The sequence below is a fragment of the Ranitomeya variabilis genome, chromosome 2 (assembly GCF_051348905.1).
Source record: "Ranitomeya variabilis isolate aRanVar5 chromosome 2, aRanVar5.hap1, whole genome shotgun sequence".
NCBI classification, from domain to species: Eukaryota; Metazoa; Chordata; class Amphibia; order Anura; family Dendrobatidae; genus Ranitomeya; species Ranitomeya variabilis.
Genome location: NC_135233.1, coordinates 570,769,580 through 570,793,618, shown reverse-complemented (window position 1 = coordinate 570,793,618; position 24,039 = coordinate 570,769,580). Strand labels below are relative to the sequence as shown.

The 24,039-nt window shown below is 41.6% G+C and overlaps 1 protein-coding gene across 2 annotated transcripts in view; it reads left to right on the top strand.

Annotated features, from left to right (window-relative positions):
• Positions 1–24,039, top strand: part of RPGRIP1L (RPGRIP1 like) — a 155,342-nt gene that overhangs the window by 126,220 nt on the left and 5,083 nt on the right. For both annotated transcript variants that reach the window (XM_077288243.1, XM_077288244.1), the window contains exons 23-25: positions 9,670–9,856; positions 11,386–11,470; positions 23,883–24,016. In XM_077288243.1, coding sequence (XP_077144358.1) covers positions 9,670–9,856; positions 11,386–11,470; positions 23,883–24,016 — 406 coding nt within the window. The remainder of the gene's footprint in view (positions 1–9,669; positions 9,857–11,385; positions 11,471–23,882; positions 24,017–24,039) is intronic.

The following is a 24,039-nucleotide window of genomic DNA, read 5'->3' as shown; positions in this document are numbered from 1 at the left end:
GAAATCTTATGCACACATTTTTTTTGTCATCAGGATTTTGTGCTTTGCTGCTTTTTTTGGACATAGAGCATGTCACTTCTTTCAGCGTTTTTGCTGCGTTTTTCACCCATTGGCTTGAATGGGTGTTGAAAAAGCGCTGCAAAAACGCAGGTATCATTATTTGCAGCTTTTTTTTCTGCAGAAAAGTCATGAACATTACCATGGACAAAGAGACACAAATTAGCCCCAAAAAGCACTAAAACCGCACCAAGAACACACCTAAACCTGCGTTTTTGCCGCAGCTTCTTTCTTGCCAAGGAATCAGGTTTTACTGCAGCAAAAAAAAAGCAAACACGCCTAGTGTGAACATACCCTTAAGGGTGCAACGCAGGATAGTCCAGATGGTGGATAAGCAGCTTCAATCAAGTTCCAAAGAAATTCAAGCTGTCCTGCAGGCTCAGGGTGTATTATTGTCAACACAAACTATCCGTCGACCTTTCAATGAAATTAAATTGTATGGCAGGAGGATCCAGTAGGGCCCCACTGCTGACACCGAGGCATAAAAAAGCTAGACTGCAGTTTGTTAAAATTTATGTAAGCCCAAATCCTTCTAGGAAAGCGTCTTGTGGACAGATGAGACCAAGATAGAGCTTTTTGGTAACGCACATCATTCTACGGTTTACCAAAAACTGATTGAGGTCTACAACGAAAAGAACACAGTACCTACAGTCAAATATAGTGGAGATTCAAAGATGTTTTGGGGTTCTGGCACTGGGTACCTTAACTGTTCGCAAGTCATCATGAAATCTGAATATTACCAATGGATTTTGGGTCGCAGTGTAGTTTCCAGTGTTAGAAAGCTAGGTTTGACATTCTTGCCTTTGAGGTGTTATATTATTAATCAAACTAGTAATTTGATATCAGTATCCTGAAGACGGCTTTTTTTAAAAAGAGGATAACGAACTGACTACTGATTTCTGTCTTGTTTTTCAACCCACTGGTTGTCAGCTGTTACCAGCAAAGTAAGTCGTATCCTACAGCAGCCACATTACAGATACGATCTGCCAGAACTGGCACATACATGGAGTGGTCTCTAGCGGGTAGGTGACTCACCTTGTATTGTGCACATACCCTCCTAGTAGGACATATGGATGGATTTTATTGTGGTGGGACAACCAGTCCAGACTCCAACAAGCATTATAAATATAGAATATGGGAAACATCTAAAATATATATCTATCAAGGTAAATGGCCAAACGAATCGCCAGCACATTATTCCAATTTCCACCCTTTTTTTGCCATTATCACTGGTCTTGGCAGAGAAGAATGTGTCGAGATCACTGCTACTGGAATTTGTGTGCCGCTATTCTGTAAAAGCGGCTGCTCTAATTGTATTATATCCATGATCACTTCTAATCTATCTCGAGTGGAAGCTTCTAAAGTAGAAAATTCCATTCAGATCCTCGCTTCTTTAAGCACTTGACAAATTCATTTGGAAAGGGGACATCAGGGTCCCAGTTGAGTTTGTCAGGTTGATTTAAAACCATTTTGTTCATAAAATACTCCTATAATTCTGCCGTGCCATAACAAGCCGGCTCAGCATCATTAAATTTTGAAATACTTGAACTGTTTTAAATATTTATGAGTCTTTTAAAATACGAGAGAGGAAAAATTCATCAAGATAAAGCCGCGTTTTTCACTCTAATTATACCAGATATATGTAACTCTCGGAATAATGACATTTATCCGACGCTTGGGAGTTTAGGGGAATGCATTGTACTCCTCACCGCAGTTCATTGGATATGTGAGTGCATTTCATTTGCTCTGCATGTAGCAAGAATTAGAATTTCATTGACGCACCGATGGAAACTCTATACCGGGGGAATTTGTTGTAGGCATGTAAATAGTAGTTTATGACATTGTCATGTAACGTCCAACTCGAAATCTACTGATTTGCCTCATCGTAGAGGTCATTTAAACAATATGGCATAATAAAGGCAGCATAGAACAATGACGTAATGGACATGTACAATGCCTTTGTGATATTGCGCCGACCTGCTGCGGAGAGACTAAAGCCTCGCTCCCACTTCCATATAAATCGGATAAGTGCAATGGAGGGAAAAAATTGCATTGCTCTCACACCAATGTTACTCATTGAGTTAGTGCTCATCTGCAAGTTTTTCCTCCGCTCTATCGAGATTGAAGAAAAATTTGCAGCAAGCTGTGATTGACTGCGTATATCAGATGGGACTCGCCAATTAGAATCTATGGGTGCAAGTAAAAATAATCAGACGGCATACGGACCATGCGTATGGTGAATGAATTTTACACACACATCTCAAAGGATGCATGAAATTTCATCATCCAAATACAGTAAATTCACAACCAGACCCCTCAGAATACATAGGACAGATGTTCTGTAGATGTATCATGTCACAAGCCCCCTACATATAATAACCTTGCACACTTTAGTGCCTTTCATGTGTCACAAAAGTGTGTTTAGCCTGGTTTAACCTAATAAATAAGTAATTTAAAAAATATGACGTGGGCCTTCCCTCTATTTTTGATAACAAGCCAAGGTAAAGCAGACAGCTGAGGGCTTATATTATCAAGCTGGGAAGGTCCATCGTTAACACCTTACTGCCATCGGACATACTATTAGGCTGATGGTAGTATCCCCCACTGTGATGTGGACTCCGGCGATGTTTTGAACAGCTGACATGTGCCCGCAGTAGTCGAGGACGGAATTGCAATCCGCCCGCGGCTATTAATTAGTTAAGTGCCGCTGTCAAACTCTGACAGCGGTATATAACATTCGCTTCCGGCAATCGGGCCAGAAATGCGCACACCAGTGACCTGCGTCACGTGATCACGGGTCACTGGTGTGTCGGCATGACAACCAGAGGTCTCCTTGAGACCTCTATGGTTGTTGATGCCGGAATGCTGTGAGCCACCCTGTGGTCGGCACTCATAGCAAGTCTGCAATTCAGCTACATAGAGGCGATCTGAGCATCACCTCTATGTAGCAGAGCCGATCAAGTTATGGCAGCTTCTAGCCTCCCATGGCTATTAAAGCATGCCAAAAGTAAAAAAAAAAAAAAAAAAAAAAAAAGTTCAAATCATCCCCCTTTCGCCCCATTCAAAATAAAACAATATAAATTAAAATCAAACATAGACATATTTGGCATCGCCGTGTTCAGAATCACCACTTAGATAAAAAATAACCTAGACATGTTTGGTGTCTATGGACTCGTACTGACCTGGAGAATCATAATGGCAGGTCAGTTTTAACATTTAGTGACTGCACCAGGGCAATCGTAAAGAGCCGAAGAAAGCACAAGAATTGGTGCATCTTATGTGATGTGCCACTTCTGGGATTGCTGCGGGCTGGTATTTTAAAGCTGGGTAGAGCCTAATAACCATGGACCTTCCCAGCCTGATAATATGAGCCCATAGCTGTCTGCTTTACATTGGCTGGTTATCAAAAATAGTGGGGAATCCCAGGTTGTTGTTTTCAATTGATTATTTATTTATTAGGTTAAATAAGACTATTTACCTCCACATGAAATGCACTGAAGAGTGCAAGTTTATTATATAATTTCACAATCCCCTTACATATATATCTACAGGATATCTGTATATTGTATCTATTTATTATCTTTCTAATATCTATATCTGTATATATGATTGCTCTATTAATTTTGTAAACTAGCTTTAAATTACATAGAGAATTACGGTATGTAAAAGATGATTTTAAAAACACATTGCATACTGATGTCATACAGATGCTAGTACTCGCACAACATTGGTCCTACTTTTCTGGATCAACATCGGAACTATATTTTTACGCAGATGTGAGCAAGGCCTAACATAGAAATTGGTATTATGATTATGACACGGGATTGGTCAAATATGCTAGATCATTGGGGGTCCAACTGCTCAGATAGTCAGTGATTTCCAGAATAGGGATACCATGTCTGCAGATGAAATTAAGTGGTGGTCACACATGCAGAATACCACTCCACTCATCGTGGCAGAATTATTAATACCTTTAACACATCTGCCATATTTTGAGACTGTCCAGTCTACTTGATGTATGCTACTAGACTAGACAGTCTAAAAGACACCAGATTTATTTAAGTTTACACTATTAGTTGGCATTTTGGCTCTTTTTGATGCTCAGCCAAACCCCTCTGCTGGACAAGGCACAGAAAGTGTCTCTAACTCATAATAACTATGGGGCTTATCATGAAAGACACTTTGTTGGCCGGAATTGCGCCGGGATCCTCACGCAATCTGTGGAAGATAGCCGAGTGCTTTACTCATCTATTCCATTCCGATCCATAGACCTCAGATATCAGTTCATCCAAGCTTTTACGCCAGAATTTTGCGGTAAAAAGCTTTGAAAATGTGGGGATGGCGCACGCCAATTTGCGCCTCGCCTCATTATTTAAGAGGCATACTCCTATTAAAGAATCAGGAGCTTCTCACCAGTGCAAAACCTTTCATCATCTTTTACCACTGCAGGAGGCAATTTTTCTTGTTTCTAGGGCCCTCATTGGGGAATTGGGCTCTTTAGGATGGATTTAAATGTCCCATTGGGTCTTCTATCGTTAATGATGTTGTTTCAGTGGTTGTGGAGTGGTAAGAGGACACTTGCAGTGAAACAAGAGTTTGGGTCTGCTTTACTGTCAAGGAATTAGGCTTTAGAAGAAACTACATGAAAAAGTCTACCAAATGACGTATGGCACGGAGATGACAATAAACCCCTGATAATATGTTTTCCTATAGTGTAAAGAGACCAAATGGGGCACCGAAAAAAAGAAAAGATAGCACATAGTACGTGAAGGAAACAGACTGCACGTGGATTGCTTTGGATTTTCACAGACCCACATTGATTTTGATCCATGACTTGGATCAAAAATGGACATGTCACCGTGATCTTTTTTTTTAGCGGAAACATGGACCACAAGAAAACCAAGGACACGTGAACAGCCCAGAGATCTATATAGGCTATGTGTTCTAGCCGTGAAAAATAGAGATGGACCACGTACATGGAAAACAGATGACTTCATAGGGCATTATTCGAGAAAGGAGATGACAAAAGAATTGACTTCCTAATAATCGGGGTAGTCAAAAGCCTCTAAAGAGGAAAGTTGGGAATGGTGATTGGAAGGAAGACTCCTGATGGCTCGGGCACACCACCGATTTTCTCAGAGGAATGTATCTTGGATAGATCTCTTATTTATGATATTTTATGGGGCTGTGCATGTGTGATTTTTTTCTCTCGGACCAATAGGTCTGCGACAAAATCAGAGACATGTCCAATTTAGATCCAAGTGTCAAGATCACAATGCAAATCTGTGGATCCAAGAAAAAATCATCCAAGTGCGGTCACGGACTCATAGAGTGGAGAAACTTTTTTCTTTTCTCTCTCTGTTGGAAAATACTGATGCCTTTTTGATCAAAGTTTGATCAGAATAATCGGATCGTTTTTCTCCCATGCGGAGAAATCAGTCGTGTGACCCTATCCTAAGAGTGAGCAATAAATAGTTGACTGAATGAGATCAGCTAGATCAGAGCAGTATATCTTTTCTTCTGTAATTTTTTATAGTTTTTTATATATATTTTATAATTTTATTTTTTCTTATTCAAATATTTACATGAAACAAAAAATCAATTCTTATTAAATTTGTCTAAATTGCGATGATTATATTAACACTCCACACATGCTCCCTCTTCATTTGTGTTAGTCTATATTTAATAAGGACACCCCCCCTCCCATATCTACATATAATGTACGTGTGAGCTGCGGGCGGTAGACGGGAGGCCCCCGCGTGCTCTTTCATCAGCTTCGGCTTGAAATTTGAATATGAAAAGCACATTGCAGTCAGAGTGTCACCTTAATGGCATTTGGCAGTCATTTGATTTATTAGGTTTTAGAGTAATAAAATAATAAAAAAAAAGAAAACCTTTTAAATATTTCATCAAACTATGCTAATCGCGGTAATATTGCCAGCTGAAGGCTTGTACCTGTATGCATAACGACAGAAAAATGTGGTTGCCCTAGTAAAATTTCCATGAACCTAGTGAATAATGAAAGAACCTTATTGAAATATTCAGATTTGGGGGGATTAGGTAACGTGTGTTAGGGTACAAGATGAAAGGAAATGTCTCATTTATAGGAGAGGAGAAGCCAGCACACATCAAATATTCAGTCAGCTTGACAGCTGTGAAAATTGTCGTTTTAAATGGGTATTCCGTCTAAGTCCATACAGGAGAAACATTTCCAAATAAATAATCTCCAAGCCGCCTTCCATTGTAATAGTCTAAATCTGCAACGTGTCACAATAAGGATTATATATGAGGCAAACAAGTTTGATTCGGAGCGGTTCATTCTTTATCAACTCGCTTTTAAATAAATTTCCCACGTCAAGGTTTTTTTGTTTTGTTTTTTTCCTGCTGTACAATATTAGAACAGGAGAGGGATGTGTACAAAGCCATATTGCAAGGACATTTTACTTTAAAGGCAGCATAAAGTTTTAGAGTTCAGTCCTTTTGTTACTTTTATTATGTTCTTTGGTATATGCGGTATATAAGCGCCAGAGACTGTAAGGAAAAAAAAATGTACCTGGTTTAGGGTAGTGGAGGGTATAGTGCAGAGCCTGTGTTGGTATAGGGTAAGAATTAAAGGGGTTGTATAGGCTTGAGTTTGAAGTCTGCAGTCATTCTATGTGAGCACGTAGTGTGCCCACTGTCAGTATTCTCTGGTGTCGGTGCTGGACTCGTGACTTCAAGTATATGATTTGCCAACTAGACATGCGTGGCCTCGCTCAAAACAATCTAGTCGGAATGTGGCCGGTAGTATGTAAATCCCATACTGGCAGTTGCCTTGTGAAGGAGAGAATGGCTAATGAAATCAATTATTAACCATGCATAAGCTAGTAATATATTTTCTATGGCAAGATGGCATCTACAGCCTGGAACTACGCCCTGGAATCCTTGGAATGTGAGGTGGATACACTGAAGACCATATATGGAATAGACCTAGCATGGGCCTATCACAGACTGATACAATGACTGCTGAGAAGCTGTGCAAGGCCCTCTTCCTGCCCGCTACATGATCTTTTGTTTATACTAATAAAGTTCAGTTTTGTGCCAGCTGAAAGAGGAGAAGACATCTGACCCTGCATCCAATATCTTTCTTTTATGCATTCACTTCACTCATATTTAGCAGGTCAGTGGCAGGCAATCACTAAGATCTCACCTTAAGAGATCACCCCAATAGCATCCGTGAATCCTGACAGCACGCGCTGTGCGCACTGTAAGGATTCACAAGTCTGCCGTTAAATGGAAGGAGTGGCTTGAAAGTGAGTGAAGCTTAGCATCCATGAAATCCAGCCATACACATTAGATGGCTGTTGGCCTTACGGTGGTTCGGATTATTTTCGGCCAGCAGTTATCTCTCACGACTCCTTCATATGGAAGTGCTGAGCGCTCCTTTGTTCTGTACGAGAGAGCCTCTGCCACACATCTCTGCTTATCTGTTCGAGAACAAGAGGATTGGCAGTCTGAAATTGGACACACCTTATCTGCCCTGACCATCATCTGTTGGGAAAGAGTTGGAGGCCCACATACTCAGTAGACTGTTGGTCAAGCCCTCTGATCTCGGTGGGTTTGGCCAACGTTCGTCTATTGTTTATGGGAGCCTTACGACTCCCTCCAGATCATTAATGCCCAGTGATCAGTGGTTTGTAGTAATACATGATAGCCATTCAGATGAATGTCCGTCCACGTACTTCACCATATGGACCAGCATATTTGCCGGAGCTGGTAGTGTGGTCTTCTAGAGAAGGTCCTTACATTTTTACACTTTTTTTGTTATTTATTTTTTTTATCTCGCTTCATCTATATATTTTCTTGGTTGAAGAATTTATTTGCACAGTCTCTTGCTCAGTGCTCAAGGTCCTCCGGTATTTACATTTTTACTGTGAATTTGTGAAAGGTACTTGGCAGCCCTCTGATCATTACACACCAGGAAAGGCTGCTCTGTTTAAAACTATAAACCCACAAAAAAGTCTCCTTGACAGCATATCCATTTGCTCTGTAATTTTTCTAGCTTCTTGTGTAATCTGATATTCTCTGCAAATAAATGATCACGCGCTCGGATTCAGCCATACCATCTCTCTACATTACCTCGGGCTCAGGACAGCAGCGAGGGAGGCGTTGTACGTTTCATTTACATTATATGCCGGGCCTAAATATAATTCTACTGAAACATTTATGAAATCCTCCAGAAATTCTATATATCAGAGACAATATCCATAAGTCTCGAGATTTGTTTCCGCACTTGACCAACCATTAAAAAAGATTATTCTTGGACAATTAACGCAATTTGGATGTTAGGATGAAATCAACTACTTTCCTGCGAGTTGTCATAAATCATTCCCCAAGATCTTTCATACCAGGATGAACGAAGCTACATTTAACTTGGCTGCCCAAAGTTAGAAAAACATGGCTGCTTTCTATCAAATACATCACCTAGTTACAGATTATGTGTGGTATCACAACTCGTCTTCATTATAGTTAATGGGACTGAGCTGGAATATCACACAAACTAGTTGTAGACAGGTGTGGTGCTGTTTTTGGAAGAAAACAGTAGTGTTTTTCTGATCCTGGACCAGGTCAAAAGTGGCAGATTTTTTTATTCCTGCTGTTCCCTCTGGTATTCCATTTGTTTTTTCTTTTTTAAAATCCGCCAAATGGTTCCAGAGAACAAGGTGTTATTTTCATTTTTTGTGCTAATTTTTCAGTTCTTTAAAAGGAGGCGTGGCTCACAGGGTAACCTCGCTGAGCAGCCTAAAGACACGCCCCAGAGGATCCTGTGAGCCACTCACTAAATAAAAAGGCCGATATCTCTGGAATCGTAGGGTGGATGTAAATTAAAAAAAAAACTAGGCATAATCGGGAGTAGTGGGAATAAGGCTAGGTTCACATTGCGTTAGGGCAATCCGTTAAGCGCCTAGCGCTAGTGGATTGCGCTAACGCAATGTTTCTCTAGGGTCCGCGTTCGCCGTCCCCGCTAGCGCAGATCCCCGATCTGTGCTAACGAGCACCGGACCTCGGACGCACTTCGGACGACGCAAGCAGCGTCCGAGGTCCGTCACAAAAGAACGGCACATCGCTAGTGCGTGCCGAAAATGGCATGCGCTACAGGGAAAAATCACATTGCTGTCAATGGGTGCGCTAACGGACCCGTTGCACGGCGTTAATTGCGACAATTTCGCCGTGCAACGCAGTCCGTTAGCGTTAACCCATTAACGCAATGTGAACCTAGCCTAACATAAGAACAAAAACTGTCCACTGTAGGAACCATCCTGATTGGGTACACCTTGTCGTGATGGAATGGCTTTTATTCTTTTTTTATTTAAATAGTGTCAGCTAAGTACTTTGTTATTTAGTACTGCTATTTACTTACTGCAGGGTATTTAATGATTGCTTTTATTGTAGGCTTAAACACATACCGTTGACTAATCATACATGTATTCCACATAAAAAAAACACCAAAAAAGCAGCAAAAATGCACCAAAACCTTTGCTTTGAATTCGGCATTTTTACTGCCTAGAGAACAGGTTTTTCCGGTGTGTGGGGTATAATGGTTTTCTTCTTTTTCTTCTTTTATTCTGTTAGTTAACAGAGAGAATTCGCATTGAGATCATATCCCTGAGTCTGGATCTTAAGTCGGACGTCACACAGAATGAATCTGTGAAAAGATTATTTGTGGAATATAAATTGTGCAGTCTGCCAGCTGAAGAGACCCCAGTCTCCCTTCCGAAACCCACCAGTGGGAAAAAGATCCACTACAATTACACCAGTGGTAAGCGATGATGGATGCATTGTCTGGACATCGCTATATATTGCTGTATATTGGTATATTAACACTACTAATGATATTGAGATGACTCTGCTCATTTGTCCAAATCTATACAGCAAAGCTGATTACTGAGTTGCAGAAAACAGAAGCCCCAATCTGTTTTGTCCATTCTAGTTGCCAAATTATGATTTTCTTTTTTTATTGATATATTCATTTACATATTACAAGGCTTATTGCTCATTTTATTGATTACATTTAAGGTTGTAAAAAAGAAGTAAAAAATAATATATTCATTAAAGGCTTCCAATTTTTTGCCTTAAAAATAAAAAAATAGGTAATTTTTGTGGAATCTACAGGAGTGCAAAAATGTAGCAACTATGAGGGAGAGTCTTTCATGACTTGCACTATATCTATTATGTTTTTTAGGCACTTTCTGAGCATTGTCAGATAAGGGAGACTGGTCTAATGGAATTTGTCACCAGATTTTTGCCATCTGAGAGCAGCAGGATGTAGTGGAAGAGACCCTGATTCCAGGGATGTATCTCTTACCTTACTAAGTGCTGCAGTTTTTATTAAAAACTAATATTTACTACAGATGTAGCAGTTCTCTGAATGCTGAGCTGTGTGTAACCCCACCCACACCACTGATTGGTAATTTTCTGTGTACACTGTGCATAGGCAGAAAGCTTCCAATCAGTGATGGGGGCGTTCTTTAACTACTTGTCATCAGGTTTAGTAGTCATCTAGAGATAATCTTCTGTTGATGAAACAATGATTTTATGAAAACTACGGCAAGCACCCCAATAAGTAACACATCTGAATAATCAGGGTCCCTGCCTCTGGTGACAGATTCCCTTTAATGGAAAAAGGGCATAACATACAGCACCATTCACCAAAAATTGTGGCAGAAAGTAGGACAATTCATAGGTGGCATCAGCTTAGACTAGGCAGTCTAAATATATGTCTACTTTATCAAACAGCATGAACCATTGGGATAAATCTGGTCCATTGTAAGACTGCCTAGTATAAGAATTAGACCGTATTGATTAATTTGCCCCTTGTATCTCCACACCGGCCCTATAAGTTTTTAAAAATGGACGTGGCTTTGCAAGAGGGGACATGCATCTGTTAATACATTTTCCGCATTCCACTCCATGGGACTTTTCATCAAAGCTGACATACAAGTCTTGATGTGTTTACCCAAATGTTTTTTTCTGCGCCCTTGACCAGAGGACGACAGGACTGATACATACAGAACTTTAGTTGTGTATGTAGTGTTACTTTCATGCCTTACGCAATGTACTAACTTACCTACTAATGATATTGAGATGACTCTGCTCATGTGTCCAAATCTATACAGCAAAGCTGAATACTGAGTTGCAGAAAACAGAAGCCCCAATCTAGTTTGTCCATTCTAGTTGCCAGATTATGATGTTTTTTTTATTGATATATTCATTTTACTATCATTAAAGCCCTGAGTTCTAGGATGTCTTGTAGAAGTCCTTAACCTGCCTTGTTTTAAATCCCTCTAGTGATTCATCTGGATAAGTCAAATAATCAATCCAATCGAGACTCTGTAAGATCTGTCCTAAAAGACCCGAATTCCGGCAATGCAAGGTATTAACTTTTTGTGGTATGTAAGCATAACTCCGGTAATACACCTCTGCTGAATTGGGTTTTATTACAAATGGTAAAGCTACAACATCACAGTATGGAGCAGAATGAGTTAACAGTTTATCCGTCAGTGAGCTTGTCTGACTGCAGGGTCTGTAACCCTTATCTGCACTTCTGAACCATCTTCTAAACTGATTTATAACCTTTTTTTAATTTTGATGTCCTAAGTCAGTTTAAAAGAAGGTTCACGCTATGGAAAATATGTATGATTTCATCTTGGTTTATTTGACTCTGCAATGTTGCAGTGTTTCAGAGAAAAACATACGTTAATGTCACCGGGACTGAGCTGCATGGGACACTAGTTGGACAGGCAGATCCCTTCTCCCCTCCGCTGCCTTGGAGTAATAGGTCTCTTCTTGCGCGTGCCTGTAGGGAGAGACCTGTCAGTCAGGTGCCACCGTGGAAGTTAGTAGGACAGGCAGAATCTTGGTGGCTACACTTCTTCAGCTATCCTTGAGTGAGGATCTCTCCCTATGTGTGTCTGTAGGGCGAGACCTGGGGACTGAGTTGCATGGGACACTAGTTGGACAGGAAGATGCCTTCTCCCAGCCTGCTGCCTTGGAGGAATAGGTCTCTTCTTGCGTGTGTAGGGAGAAAGCTGTCAGTCAGGTGCCGCGCTGGAAGCTAGTTGGATAGGTAGATCCCTTTAGCCTTCTCTCCTCAGGCTATGCTTGAGTGAGGATCTCTCCTTATGTGTGTCTGTAGGGAGAGACCTGGGGACTGAGCTGCACGGGACACTAGTCAGATAAGCAGATCCCTTCTCCCCGCCACGGCCTTGGAGGGATAGCTCTCTTCTTGCGTGTGTAGGGAGAGACCTGTCAGTCAGGTGCCGCGCTGGAAGTTAGTTGGACAGGCGGATTCTCGGAGGCCTCTCTTCTCAGGCTACGCTTTAGTAAGGATCTCTCCCTTTTTTTATAGGAAGAGACCTGGCATCAGGCAAAGAGAAGCCACCTGGGATCCACTTGTCCGACTAGTCTCCCATGCAGCTCGGTCCCCAGGTCTCTCCCTACACAACACCATGGGTTGAGCGGGCACCATTCAATGCTTAATGTACATAAGGGGATCACCAGATGCATAGGAATGTAAACCAACACAAAGAGAGAAAAGCCAGTATCATAGAAATGGGATCACCACATCAATAAATATAGAAAGTAACAAATTTTATTATTAGGACAACACCACACAAAAAACTGTAATAAAAACAATTAAAAACTCCCAAAAACAATGGGAGATAAGGGTCCATATAATACAGCAATTCAATACTTCAAAAACATTGCAGAGTCATATCACAACTAATAAATGCCAATGCTGAGGTGTGACCATGTACAAGGTACTATATATTAAATGCTATAAACATGCTGTGTCACCTGTCTACTCCACCATGTCCCCAAACAATTATTCAAGGAATGTGACCAGCTATCCTACCTATAAAGTACCCCCTCATGTGTGAGCATGGGGATTGCAAGTTGTCCAAAGGAGGCCTGTTATCCAACGGCTACCAAGTGAACAGCACCCCGAAGTCCAAGTTCTTCCCCCCACACACCAAAAGCAAGTCACCGGCTGAAATAAAGGAAGAGACTCGAGCAATGTGTGACCCACGCGTATCGACGCTCGAGGCGTCTTCCTCAAGGTCCACAGTCAACTGGTGGTATAGTCACTCTTTAAATACACAAAATTAAAAATGAGAAAATGCATACCAAGTGTGCAGCGTGATGGCGGCGAAGTTCCAGAGCACTCCATTCGGACGGCGTGTATTCCTTACCCATGCGCAGGCGCTAGTCTCTTGACATTGAGCACTGCGCCTGCGTATACCCGTGACCTAAGTCACCATGGCAACCCATAAGGACAAAATAAGTCCCATCAGGGTTATATCAAAATCCGGTCGCTTGTCGCGGCTTGTGCCAGGGTCTTGACCCTGATTTAAATAACGCATCGCTTGTGCACTTCTATATATAAGTTAATCATGTTGCGACCATCTCGTATGTGGAGATCGCTACAAACACTAATAGAGGGCACTGCGCATGCGGGTGTGTTGCCATAGTAGCGTGAATGCGACGAAAATGTTTTTCCCTCAGTTTACCATGCACACCACAGTTAAGAAAACCCTCTTATGTCAATACCTTATGTGCAATAATGTACACAGTTCCGCTCAAAAAGACTCTCAGCGGGAACTGTGCACATACTGGCCTATATGCAGAAGGCGCATGCGTAATCAAAAAGCCCCACAAGGATATATCTAAATACAGACCAACCAGCACAGGAGAATCAGGCCTCAAACGAATAGACCTACTAGCGGTATAAACGGCCCATTAAAGATGAAAACAGCAGTGAGGCTCCATAAGAAAAAGGGATGTTTACCCCACAAGAGCAACTAAACTGGCAAAGCACTTCTCTAGTTCTGGAATATTAACCAGTATGAGCAGTGACTAATTGCCAGCAGCATATTTGATTCTGCCACAGTTATTGCTTTCTATATGACAGCGTTTAAAAATCTACATAATTGTACAACAAAAAAATTTTCCCAGGAATGATAGATATACACAGCCAAGGGTAAACCCTCAATGGGTCCAATTGGCTCAAGACAACCCTAAGGAGGAAAAGGAATAACCCTCCATATCATATGACAAGGTATAACAACAGAGTTTATTATATATGCTACGTTTGCAAGCCCAACCCCCTTCCCCAAAATTTGGAAAAAAAGGAGTAAGAACCCTCAATACTGTGCAAACGTGCTAAGGGACCCAAAAGGGTCAAGGTGACCAATCAGTATATACCTTAGACAGGGGACACAGCATGCAAGTCTAAGAAAATAGAACGCACAAATATCAATTTGGCGGACCAATCGTGAACATGAATGCCGATATTTTAAAGCCATATCAAAATTATTGTCCCAATCTTGAACCAAGGAAAAGTCCCCGTGATCCAAAGTTGTATCCATTTGAAATGTTGTAGTAGACTCAGTCATATTCTTCCTCGGAGGACAAGGGGTGGCGCCTGATTATCTTCACTATTCAAACGGTCCAAGTCAGAGGTAAAACCTAAATAAAGAAAAAAACACATAAGGGAAAGAAGACAAGGGCCAGATCGAGCAGAATCTGCTCAATCTGGTCCCTCACCACAACCCAAGACCATGATCTAAAAGGATGTGTTAGTAAAAGCTACAGTTTTTTATAGAAACCGGTGTATAACAATTCTTCGTTCAAACCACTGGGTGATAGGCTATTCAACTTATATATCCAACGGGATTCTCTCCTCAGGAGCTCATCTGTAATTCTGCCCCCGTAAAGATTTGGGGGTGCCATTGTGTTGTTCCAAAAAATGGGCCGCCACCGAGGTAATCTGCTTACCTTTGGCCCTATCAGTCCTGGCCATGCCAATATTAGACACATGCTGCTGGATCCTACGGCGTAGTTGTTGTGTTGTCTGTCCAACGTAAATCTTCTTACAACTGCAGATAAGAGCATAAACTACATTCTGTGTACGACAGTTGAAAAAAGATCTTGGAGACACCTGAAAGGATAAGGATGGTAATGAGATTCCCGTTTCCGCTAGCATATATGAACAAACAGAACACCCTCCACACGGATAAGTTCCGAAAGTAGGGTGATCCACACAAATCTTGGAAGTAGGGCGTCTAAAATGGCTGTTCGAAAGACAGTCCTTAAGATTTTTTGCCCTCCTAGCCACAATCCTGGGTCTAGTTGGTATGACCAGTCTAAGCCTGCTATTACTCAACAGGATCCCCCAATTGTTTTCCATTACCATACGGACATCCCCCCATTGATTATTAAATTGTGTAATCAAACTAGGGGTATCTACACTTGATCTCACCCGAGGCTTCATGGCTTCCTCCCTTGACTTCCGACGAGAGTGTTCGAAGGCACTGGAAATGATTCTCCGTGGATAACCACGTTCCCGGAAACGATCCGTCAATGATCTTGATTCAATCCGAAAGTCTGACAGCTGACTACAGTTTCTCCTCAAGCGTAGAAACTGGCCCTTCGGGATGCTGTTACGCAAATGTCGTGGGTGGAAGCTGGAGTAATGTAATAAATTATTTGTAGCTGTATCTTTACGAAAGAGGGTCATGTAAATCCGATTCCCCTGAAGCATTATCTTCAAATCCAAAAAATCGACAGAGCTGGTGGAGAAATGGGAGGTAAGTCGAATATTTGCACAGTTGCTGTTAAGTTCACCCACAAAGGTCTCCAAATCTGCCGCTGAACCTGTCCATAAAACAACAATATCATCGCTGAAACAAAACCATTTCAATACATTGTTGCAAAAAAGTGGGCTGTTCCTGACCTGTGTCTCCTCCCACCACCCCATAAACAGGTTTGCATATGAGGGCGCACATCTGGCCCCCATTGCGGTACCTGATACCTGTTTATAATAAACTCTGTCGAAAACAAAATAATTCCTTTCCAGGATCATCCTCAATAAATCAAGGATAAAGGAATCGTGTCCCCTATTCCCCGTGGAAAATTTGTCCAAGAAAAAGGACACAGCCAAAATACCTAAATCATGGTTGATGTTCGTGTAGAGAGCTTCTACGTCAAAAGTTGCTAAGATGGTATTCTCCGGTACCTCCAAAGTGTCCAATTGCTGTATTAAAAAGGACGAATCACGTATATAAGACTCCAGATTGAGGACAATGGGCTGTAAGAAAAAGTCCAAGTAAATGCATGCTTTCTCAAAAAGTCCCCCAATCCCCGAGACAATAGGTCTGCCCGGGGGATTGGAAAGTGACTTGTGCACTTTTGGGAGCATGTAGAATGTCGGTATAACCGGAAATTTAACTGTCAAATAATCAAATTCTTTTTTGTCAATGATGCCACAAGCATGGGCATTGGAGAGTAATTTATCCAGACTCGATTTAAATACAGAGGTTGGATCAGAGGGTAGGGCAACATAGTGCTGTGCATTACCCAATTGTCGTTTGGCTTCCAGACAATACATATCTTTGGGCCACAGCACTATGTTGCCACCCTTGTCCGCTTCCTTGATCTCAAAAAGATCATTAGATTTAAGATTGAGCAGTGCCTGCCTCTCCTCCCTTGACAAATTGTTCTGGCAATGTCTATCAACCCTTAAGTCCCGGATATCCCTACTAGTTTTATCAAAGAAGATTTGTATGGCCGGGAACAACGAGAATGAGGGTGTGGCCTGCGATGGTAAACGGCCACTGAATTTCCTCCTCCCCTGATAATTCTCATTTTCGTCAAGCAAGGCCATCAAATCGCGAAGAGCTTGTCTATCTAGGTCTGAGAGGCCATCCATAATGGAAGGGTGTTGATACAATAACTTAAAGGTTAATTGCCTACAGAACAAATATAAATCTTTGGTCAATTCAAATTTATCAAGGGTACTCATTGGAGAAAAGGATAACCCCCTAGCCAACAAAGATTTTTCTGTGCTCGATAGATTATAAGAGGATAAATTGATGATGTTTAACTCACCAGCATTTTCAGCCAACTGCTCAGCTTGGGCTATTCCAAGGTCTATCTCCTGCGATTGTTGAGTCGGGTCACCCTCCTGAATCTCGGTGACCAATCCTTGTGTCGTCCATTCCTTTTCCTTGTTGTTGTCCGTACGTTTTCTTCTCCCCCGTCAGTGCCGCTTTCGCGGTCGCTGGTATCCGTGGATAAAAAATCACTAGAGGCCAGATCTGAATTTCCAGTGGCATCATTCATCACCCCAGTTTGTTGCCTCCTATAGGTCCTTCTCCTGTTGCCCTGATGGGTCCATCTAAATGCTTTTCCTTCTGCATAGTCAGTCCTATCCCTCTGGAATTTGTCACATTTCCCCCTTATAATATCCTTTTCAAAACGATCAACAATCAATTTCAGTCGTTCTTTAAAGGGGTTAACCATATCCTTTTTATTTTCAAAGGAATCAAGTTTTCCTTCCTTATTCCTGATCTCCTCTTTCAAACTAGATAATACCCGGTGGTCATGGTCAATGAGTAAATCAATAAGCAAAAATGAGCACTTATGCAAGCCCTTCTCCCACATTGCTTTAAAGTCTGTATCTACCTCCCAAGCGGGGAAGATATGAACCTGTAGGCCCCTAGGTACTAGATTTTGTTTTTTATACTCCTCCAATGTTTTGAGGTTCCACCACGTCTTAGTAAGGTTTTTATGTAAATTGATGATTTCCGTCGCAAGGGACTCAAAGCCTCCATCACTTGGAGCAGCCGCCTCCAATACTCCCTCAGATTGACCAAAAATATCCTTGCCCTGGCTTCGCCACGCTGCCTCCCTGGAACTCAAATCCATAATACACAAATTCCCTAATGTGCCACCACTCAGAAAAACCGACAAAAGGAGTCAGTTATACAAAACTAGCACAACACCATGGGTTGAGCGGGCACCATTCAATGCTTAATGTACATAAGGGGATCACCAGATGCATAGGAATGTAAACCAACACAAAGAGAGAAAAGCCAGCATCATAGAAATGGGATCACCACATCAATAAATATAGAAAGTAACAAATTTTATTATTAAGACAACACCACACAAAAAACTGTAATAAAAACAATTAAAAACTCCCAAAAACTATGGGAGATAAGGGTCCATATAATACAGCAATTCAATACTTCAAAAACATTGCAGAGTCATATCACAACTAATAAATGCCAATGCTGAGGTGTGACCATGTACAAGGTACTATATATTAAATGCTATAAACATGCTGTGTCACCTGTCTACTCCACCATGTCCCCAAACAATTATTCAAGGAATGTGACCAGCTATCCTACCTATAAAGTACCCCCTCATGTGTGAGCATGGGGATTGCAAGTTGTCCAAAGGAGGCCTGTTATCCAACGGCTACCAAGTGAACAGCACCCCGAAGTCCAAGTTCTTCCCCCCACACACCAAAAGCAAGTCACCGGCTGAAATAAAGGAAGAGACTCGAGCAATGTGTGACCCACGCGTATCGACGCTCGAGGCGTCTTCCTCAAGGTCCACAGTCAACTGGTGGTATAGTCACTCTTTAAATACACAAAATTAAAAATGAGAAAATGCATACCAAGTGTGCAGCGTGATGGCGGCGAAGTTCCAAAGCACTCCATTCGGACGGCGTGTGATCCTTACCCATGCGCAGGCGCTAGTCTCTTGACATTGAGCACTGCGCCTGCATATACCCGTGACCTAAGTCACCATGGCAACCCATAAGGACAAAATAAGTCCCATCAGGGTTATATCAAAATCCGGTCGCTTGTCGCGGCTTGTACCAGGGTCTTGACCCTGATTTAAATAACGCATCGCTTGTGCACTTCTATATATAAGTTAATCATGTTGCGACCATCTCGTATGTGGAGATCGCTACAAACACTAATAGAGGGTGGTGTTGTCTTAATAATAACATTTGTTACTTTCTATATTTATTGATGTGGTGATCCCATTTCTATGATGCTGGCTTTTCTCTCTTTGTGCAGGTCTCTCCCTACAGAGACACATAGGGAGAGATCCTCACACAACGATAGTGGGAGGAGTGTAGCCACCAGGATTCCGCTTGTCTGACTATCCTCCAGCGTGGCACCTGACTAACAGGTCTCTCCCTACACGCGCAAGGAGAGTCCTGGCACTCCAGGCCAGCAGACGTCGAGAAGCTGCCGGGGACCCGTCTGTCCAACTAGTCTCCTGCGCAGTTTGGTCATGTAGCCAATGTCGGATGCATGGACTGGGCAGCATGTATCCACACTCAGGCTCTGTGATATTAATTGGGTTACATTGACATCCATGCCAAGGGAGTCTGGTTTTTATCAAGAAGGAGTGCCACTCATGTCCATAGGTTGTGTCTAGTACTGCAGCTTATTCCAAGGAGAGAAGGGCTAAGATGCAATACTAGACGTTGGCCATGGAGCAGAAGACCTTTTTCTCAGTTCCCCAGACGACTTCTTGGCCAGCAGGACATATTGGCCACAGACCCACAACTGATGCCACTACTAATTACATCCAATTCTCAGTGATACTATTGTTTGTTAGCCCCCGTTAGCATAAAGATTTCTCCAAATGTGACAGAAGTTAGAAGTAGGGCTCTTTTTTCTTACTTTTCTCCCGATGGAGCCAAGATCCACTTCTAATATAATCAAATGAGGTTTATTTCGAACCTTAAACCAGTTATCTTTACAAGCAGATCATAGCTCGATCTGCGCTGCCAAGAAACATCAAAATCCTCCATGTCTTGCATTCTGGTCCCGGAGCCAGCCCAAAATGGAGTTTGACTCTTACACAAACCACAAATTCAAAGCATCTTTGCGCATTACCCTGCAATTAAGCATTTTCGAGGAGGACCAAAGCTCGGCCACGAAGTCTGGATGTCGAAATGCAGCTTAAAGAACACATACATCTTTCTCCGTCTTTAAAGCCCTTCTTAAATTTCATAAGCTACCAAGGGTGTGTGTTTTCCACATTTTACAGAGGAAGCAGCATTTTACTGTGGTTAGTTTTGATCCAGAGTCAGGTCACGGAAGGGTTTGTGGGACAGATTCCCTATTAATCACTTTGTCAAAAAAATAAATAAATAACACTTTTCTTCAGAAATAATAATAAAAAAATATTGGGACTGTAATAACCCCTTCATGTAGTAAAACCGGGTACTGTTAGGCGACTGTAGAGAATGTAATCATTTATAGGAATTTGCCCGGTTATCGTAGTTACATCGTTTCAACAAATTTCTTTAAAGAACAGGGAAAAAAACAGAAGGTCTTACTACTTAGTGTAGAAATAACTAAAACTTTAAGGTAAGTTTCCAAGGAACCTAAATGCAGTGAATTTTCTACTGCGGATTCGCTTGCAAAAAATCTGCCGTGTATTGCAGATGCAATTTGATTGAATCTCATTCCAAATCTGCCGCAGAAATGTGTTTGCAATCTATGGAAATGTCATTTTAAGCTGCAGAACACAGTGCATATTTAATTTTTTGCAATTTGAAAGGCACAATGTGATGCAAAAATCTACAGAAGCATTTTACCTTTTTTATCCAAAACTGCATATCCGTTGTGTAGATAAAATGTTGAAAATCCAACATTCTGGCTACCTACATCCGGCACCAGGGGAATCTTCCGGGTTTTCTCATCATTTCATGAATGCCCATCTTAGTGCCACCAAAAACCATATCTTTTATAGATTGAGAATTAGATGTGACTTTCTAAACACAAGTACTAGCTGATACTGCTTGGGGCTCTAGATTATAATACTGAGCACACTTTTTTGGTGGCACTATGAACATTTGTTTAGAGAGGGGCAATTATGGTTTTCTTAGGGCATCCCAAAGGCACTTACACGCCTTTGCATGCTATCATCGGTTGTCTGAGAAATGTCCTGCCGCAGTGAATGCACTTGGGCACAAAAATCATCAAGATCTGCTGCTGGCAGCTCCCTTTGTAATTGCCGACCAATGATGTCCCAGATGTGCTCGATGGGAAACAAGTCCGGAGATGCTGCAGGCCATTGTAGCACTTTTAGGCCACTCAGGCTGATCATAGTAACAGCAGCATGGCGTTGTGTTGACAAACAGCTCCTGAGATAATTTCATTTTCCTTGTGAAGGCTTCTTCTTGGTGTTGCCCACATAGTCTCCAGACCTATCTCTATGAGGACAGACATCTATTGCCAACGGCACCCTTTTGAAAGTGGTTGAAACACCTCTATCGTGAGGGGACGTCTGCCTTGTAGCCCAATGTCGTTCACACACCTTCTGATGGTTTGTGTAGAGACTGTTTTACGCCTTATGATTGGGATGTGACGTCCTATTTAGCTGGCAGAACAGAATGGATCATCGTTCGAATCTCACGAGACCACTTAGACAACGCCATGAAGAGGCCATCACAAGGGAACTTCACATCAGGCGTACTCCCGGGATTATGATGTGTGGTGGCAAAATGGATGATAGCTGGACCCCATCTAGTCTTCATTCCAGGTACACTAACAGCTCAGCATTACATTGATTTGCTCATGGAACCAGTTGTACAGCCGTTTCTCCAAAGTGTCACAGAAGCTGTTTTTCAACACAATAATACCAGGCTGAATGTTGCCTGCATGGCCGAAATGTTCTACCATGTTCTGCAGCGTCTCCAGACTTGTCTCCAATCCAGCACATTTGGGGCGTCATTGGTCAGCAGTTGTAAAGGAGCTGCCAGCAGCGGATCTTGATGATTTGCCCAAGAACATTTTTCAGACAACCATTAATAACCTCACTGATAGTGCAGGGATTCCTGCCATGGTGCTTATACAGGATACTGAGCAAGTTGAGAAGTATTGATGACATGTCACGTCTATCCATTATGTGATTTCCAGAATTCCACGACTTTGCAATTTCAATGTTGAGAACTGTAGTAAAAGGAAAAAGTTTGAATGAATAAAATGAAATATATATATATATATATATATATATATATATATATATATATATATATATATATATATATATATATATACAGACCAAAAGTTTGGACACACCTTCTCATTTAAAGATTTTTCTGTATTTTCTTGACTATGAAAATTGTACATTAACACTGAAGGCATCAAGACTATGAATTGACACATGTGGAATTATATACTTAACAAAAAAGTGTGAAACAGCTGAAAATATGTCTTATATTCTAGGTTCTTCAAAGTAGCCACCTTTTGCTTTGATGACTGCTTTGCACACTCTTGGCATTCTCTTGATGAACAGTCACTGGGAATGATCTTCCAACAATCTTGAAGGAGTTTCCAGAGATGCTTAGCACTTGTTGGCCCTTTTGCCTTCACTCTGCGGTCCAACTCACCCCAAACCATCTCGATTGGGTTCAGGTCTGGTGACTGTGGAGGCCAGGTCATCTGGCGTAGCACCCCATCACTCTCCTCCTTGGTCAAATAGCCTTTACACAGCCTGGAGGTGTGTTTTCGGTCATTGTCCTGTTGAAAAATAAATGATGGTCTAACTGATGCAAACCGGATGGAATAGCATGCCACTGCAAGATGCTGTGGTAGCCATGCTGGTTCAGTATGCCTTAAATTTTGAATAAATCCCCAACAGTGTCACCAGCAAAGCACCCCCACACCATCACACCTCCTCCTCCATACTTCACGGTGGGAGCCAGGCATGTAGAGTCCATCCGTTCACCTTTTCTGCGTCGCACAAAGACACGGTGGTTGGAGCCAAAGATCTCAAATTTGGACTGATCAGACCAAAGCACAGATTTCCATTGGTCTAATGTCCATTCCTTGTGTTCTTAAGCCCAAAGAAGTCTCTTCTGCTTGTTGCCTGCCCTTAGCAGTGGTTTCCTAGCAGCTATTTTACCATGAAGGCCTGCTGCACAAAGTCTCCTCTTAACAGTTGTTGTAGAGATGTGTCTGCTGCTAGAACTCTATGTGGCATTAACCTGGTCTCTAATCTGAGCTGCTGGTAACCTGTGATTTCTGAGGCTGGTGACTCGGATAAACTTATCCTCAGAAGCAGAGGTGACTCTTGGTCCTCCTTTCCTGGGGTGGTCCTCATGTGAGCCAGTTTCTTTGTAGCGCTTGATGGTTTTTGCCACTGCACTTGGGGACACTTTCAAAGTTTTCCCAATTTTTCTGACTGACTGACCTTAATTTCTTAAAGTAATGATGGCCCCTCGTTTTTCTTTACTTAGCTGCTTTTTTCTTACCATATTACAAATTCTAACAGTCTATTCAGTAGGACTATCAGCTGTGTATCCACCAGACTTCTGCACAACACAACTGATGGTCCCAACCCCATTTATAAGGCAAGAAATCTCACTTATTAAACCTGAAATGGCACACCTGTGAAGTGAAAACCATTCCCGGTGACTACCTCTTGATGCTCATCAAGAGAATGCCAAGAGTGTGCAAAGCAGTCATCAAAGCAAAAGGTGGCTACTTTGAAGAACCTAGAATATAAGACATATTTTCAGTTGTTTCACACTTTTTTGTTAAGTATATAATTCCACATGTGTTAATTCATAGTTTTGATGCCTTTAGTGTGAATGTACAATTTTCATAGTCATGAAAATACAGAAAAATCTTTAAATGAGAAGGTGTGTCCAAACTTTTGGTCTGTACTGTATATATATATATATATATATATATATATATATATATATATATATATATATATATAAAAAATTCTGACCTAAAATGATTTTGAGTGGAAAGAGATAGGTCTCTCTTCCAATAAAATGATTTCCCAAAGCATGGAGTACCCACACATCAGTGCTTTCTATATTGAAGACTTTGGACTTTTTCCGCTAATCTCACTGGCTCGGTGGGACTGTACACTATCCCAGGTTTGCCAAGGTACATTTCTCATGCAATCTGACCTATTAACTATGCTTACGATTCTTGTTTTCTATCCGTCAGCATTAAATTTACGGTGGTTAGTGACCCACCCGAAGATGAGCAGGACCTGGAGTGTGACGACATAGGCTTTAGTAATGTCAGCTTGAGAGATCTATTACATACGGGTCAAGACATCATCAATAGAGACCTTGAAAGTAAGTATCTTCTTCATGTTTTT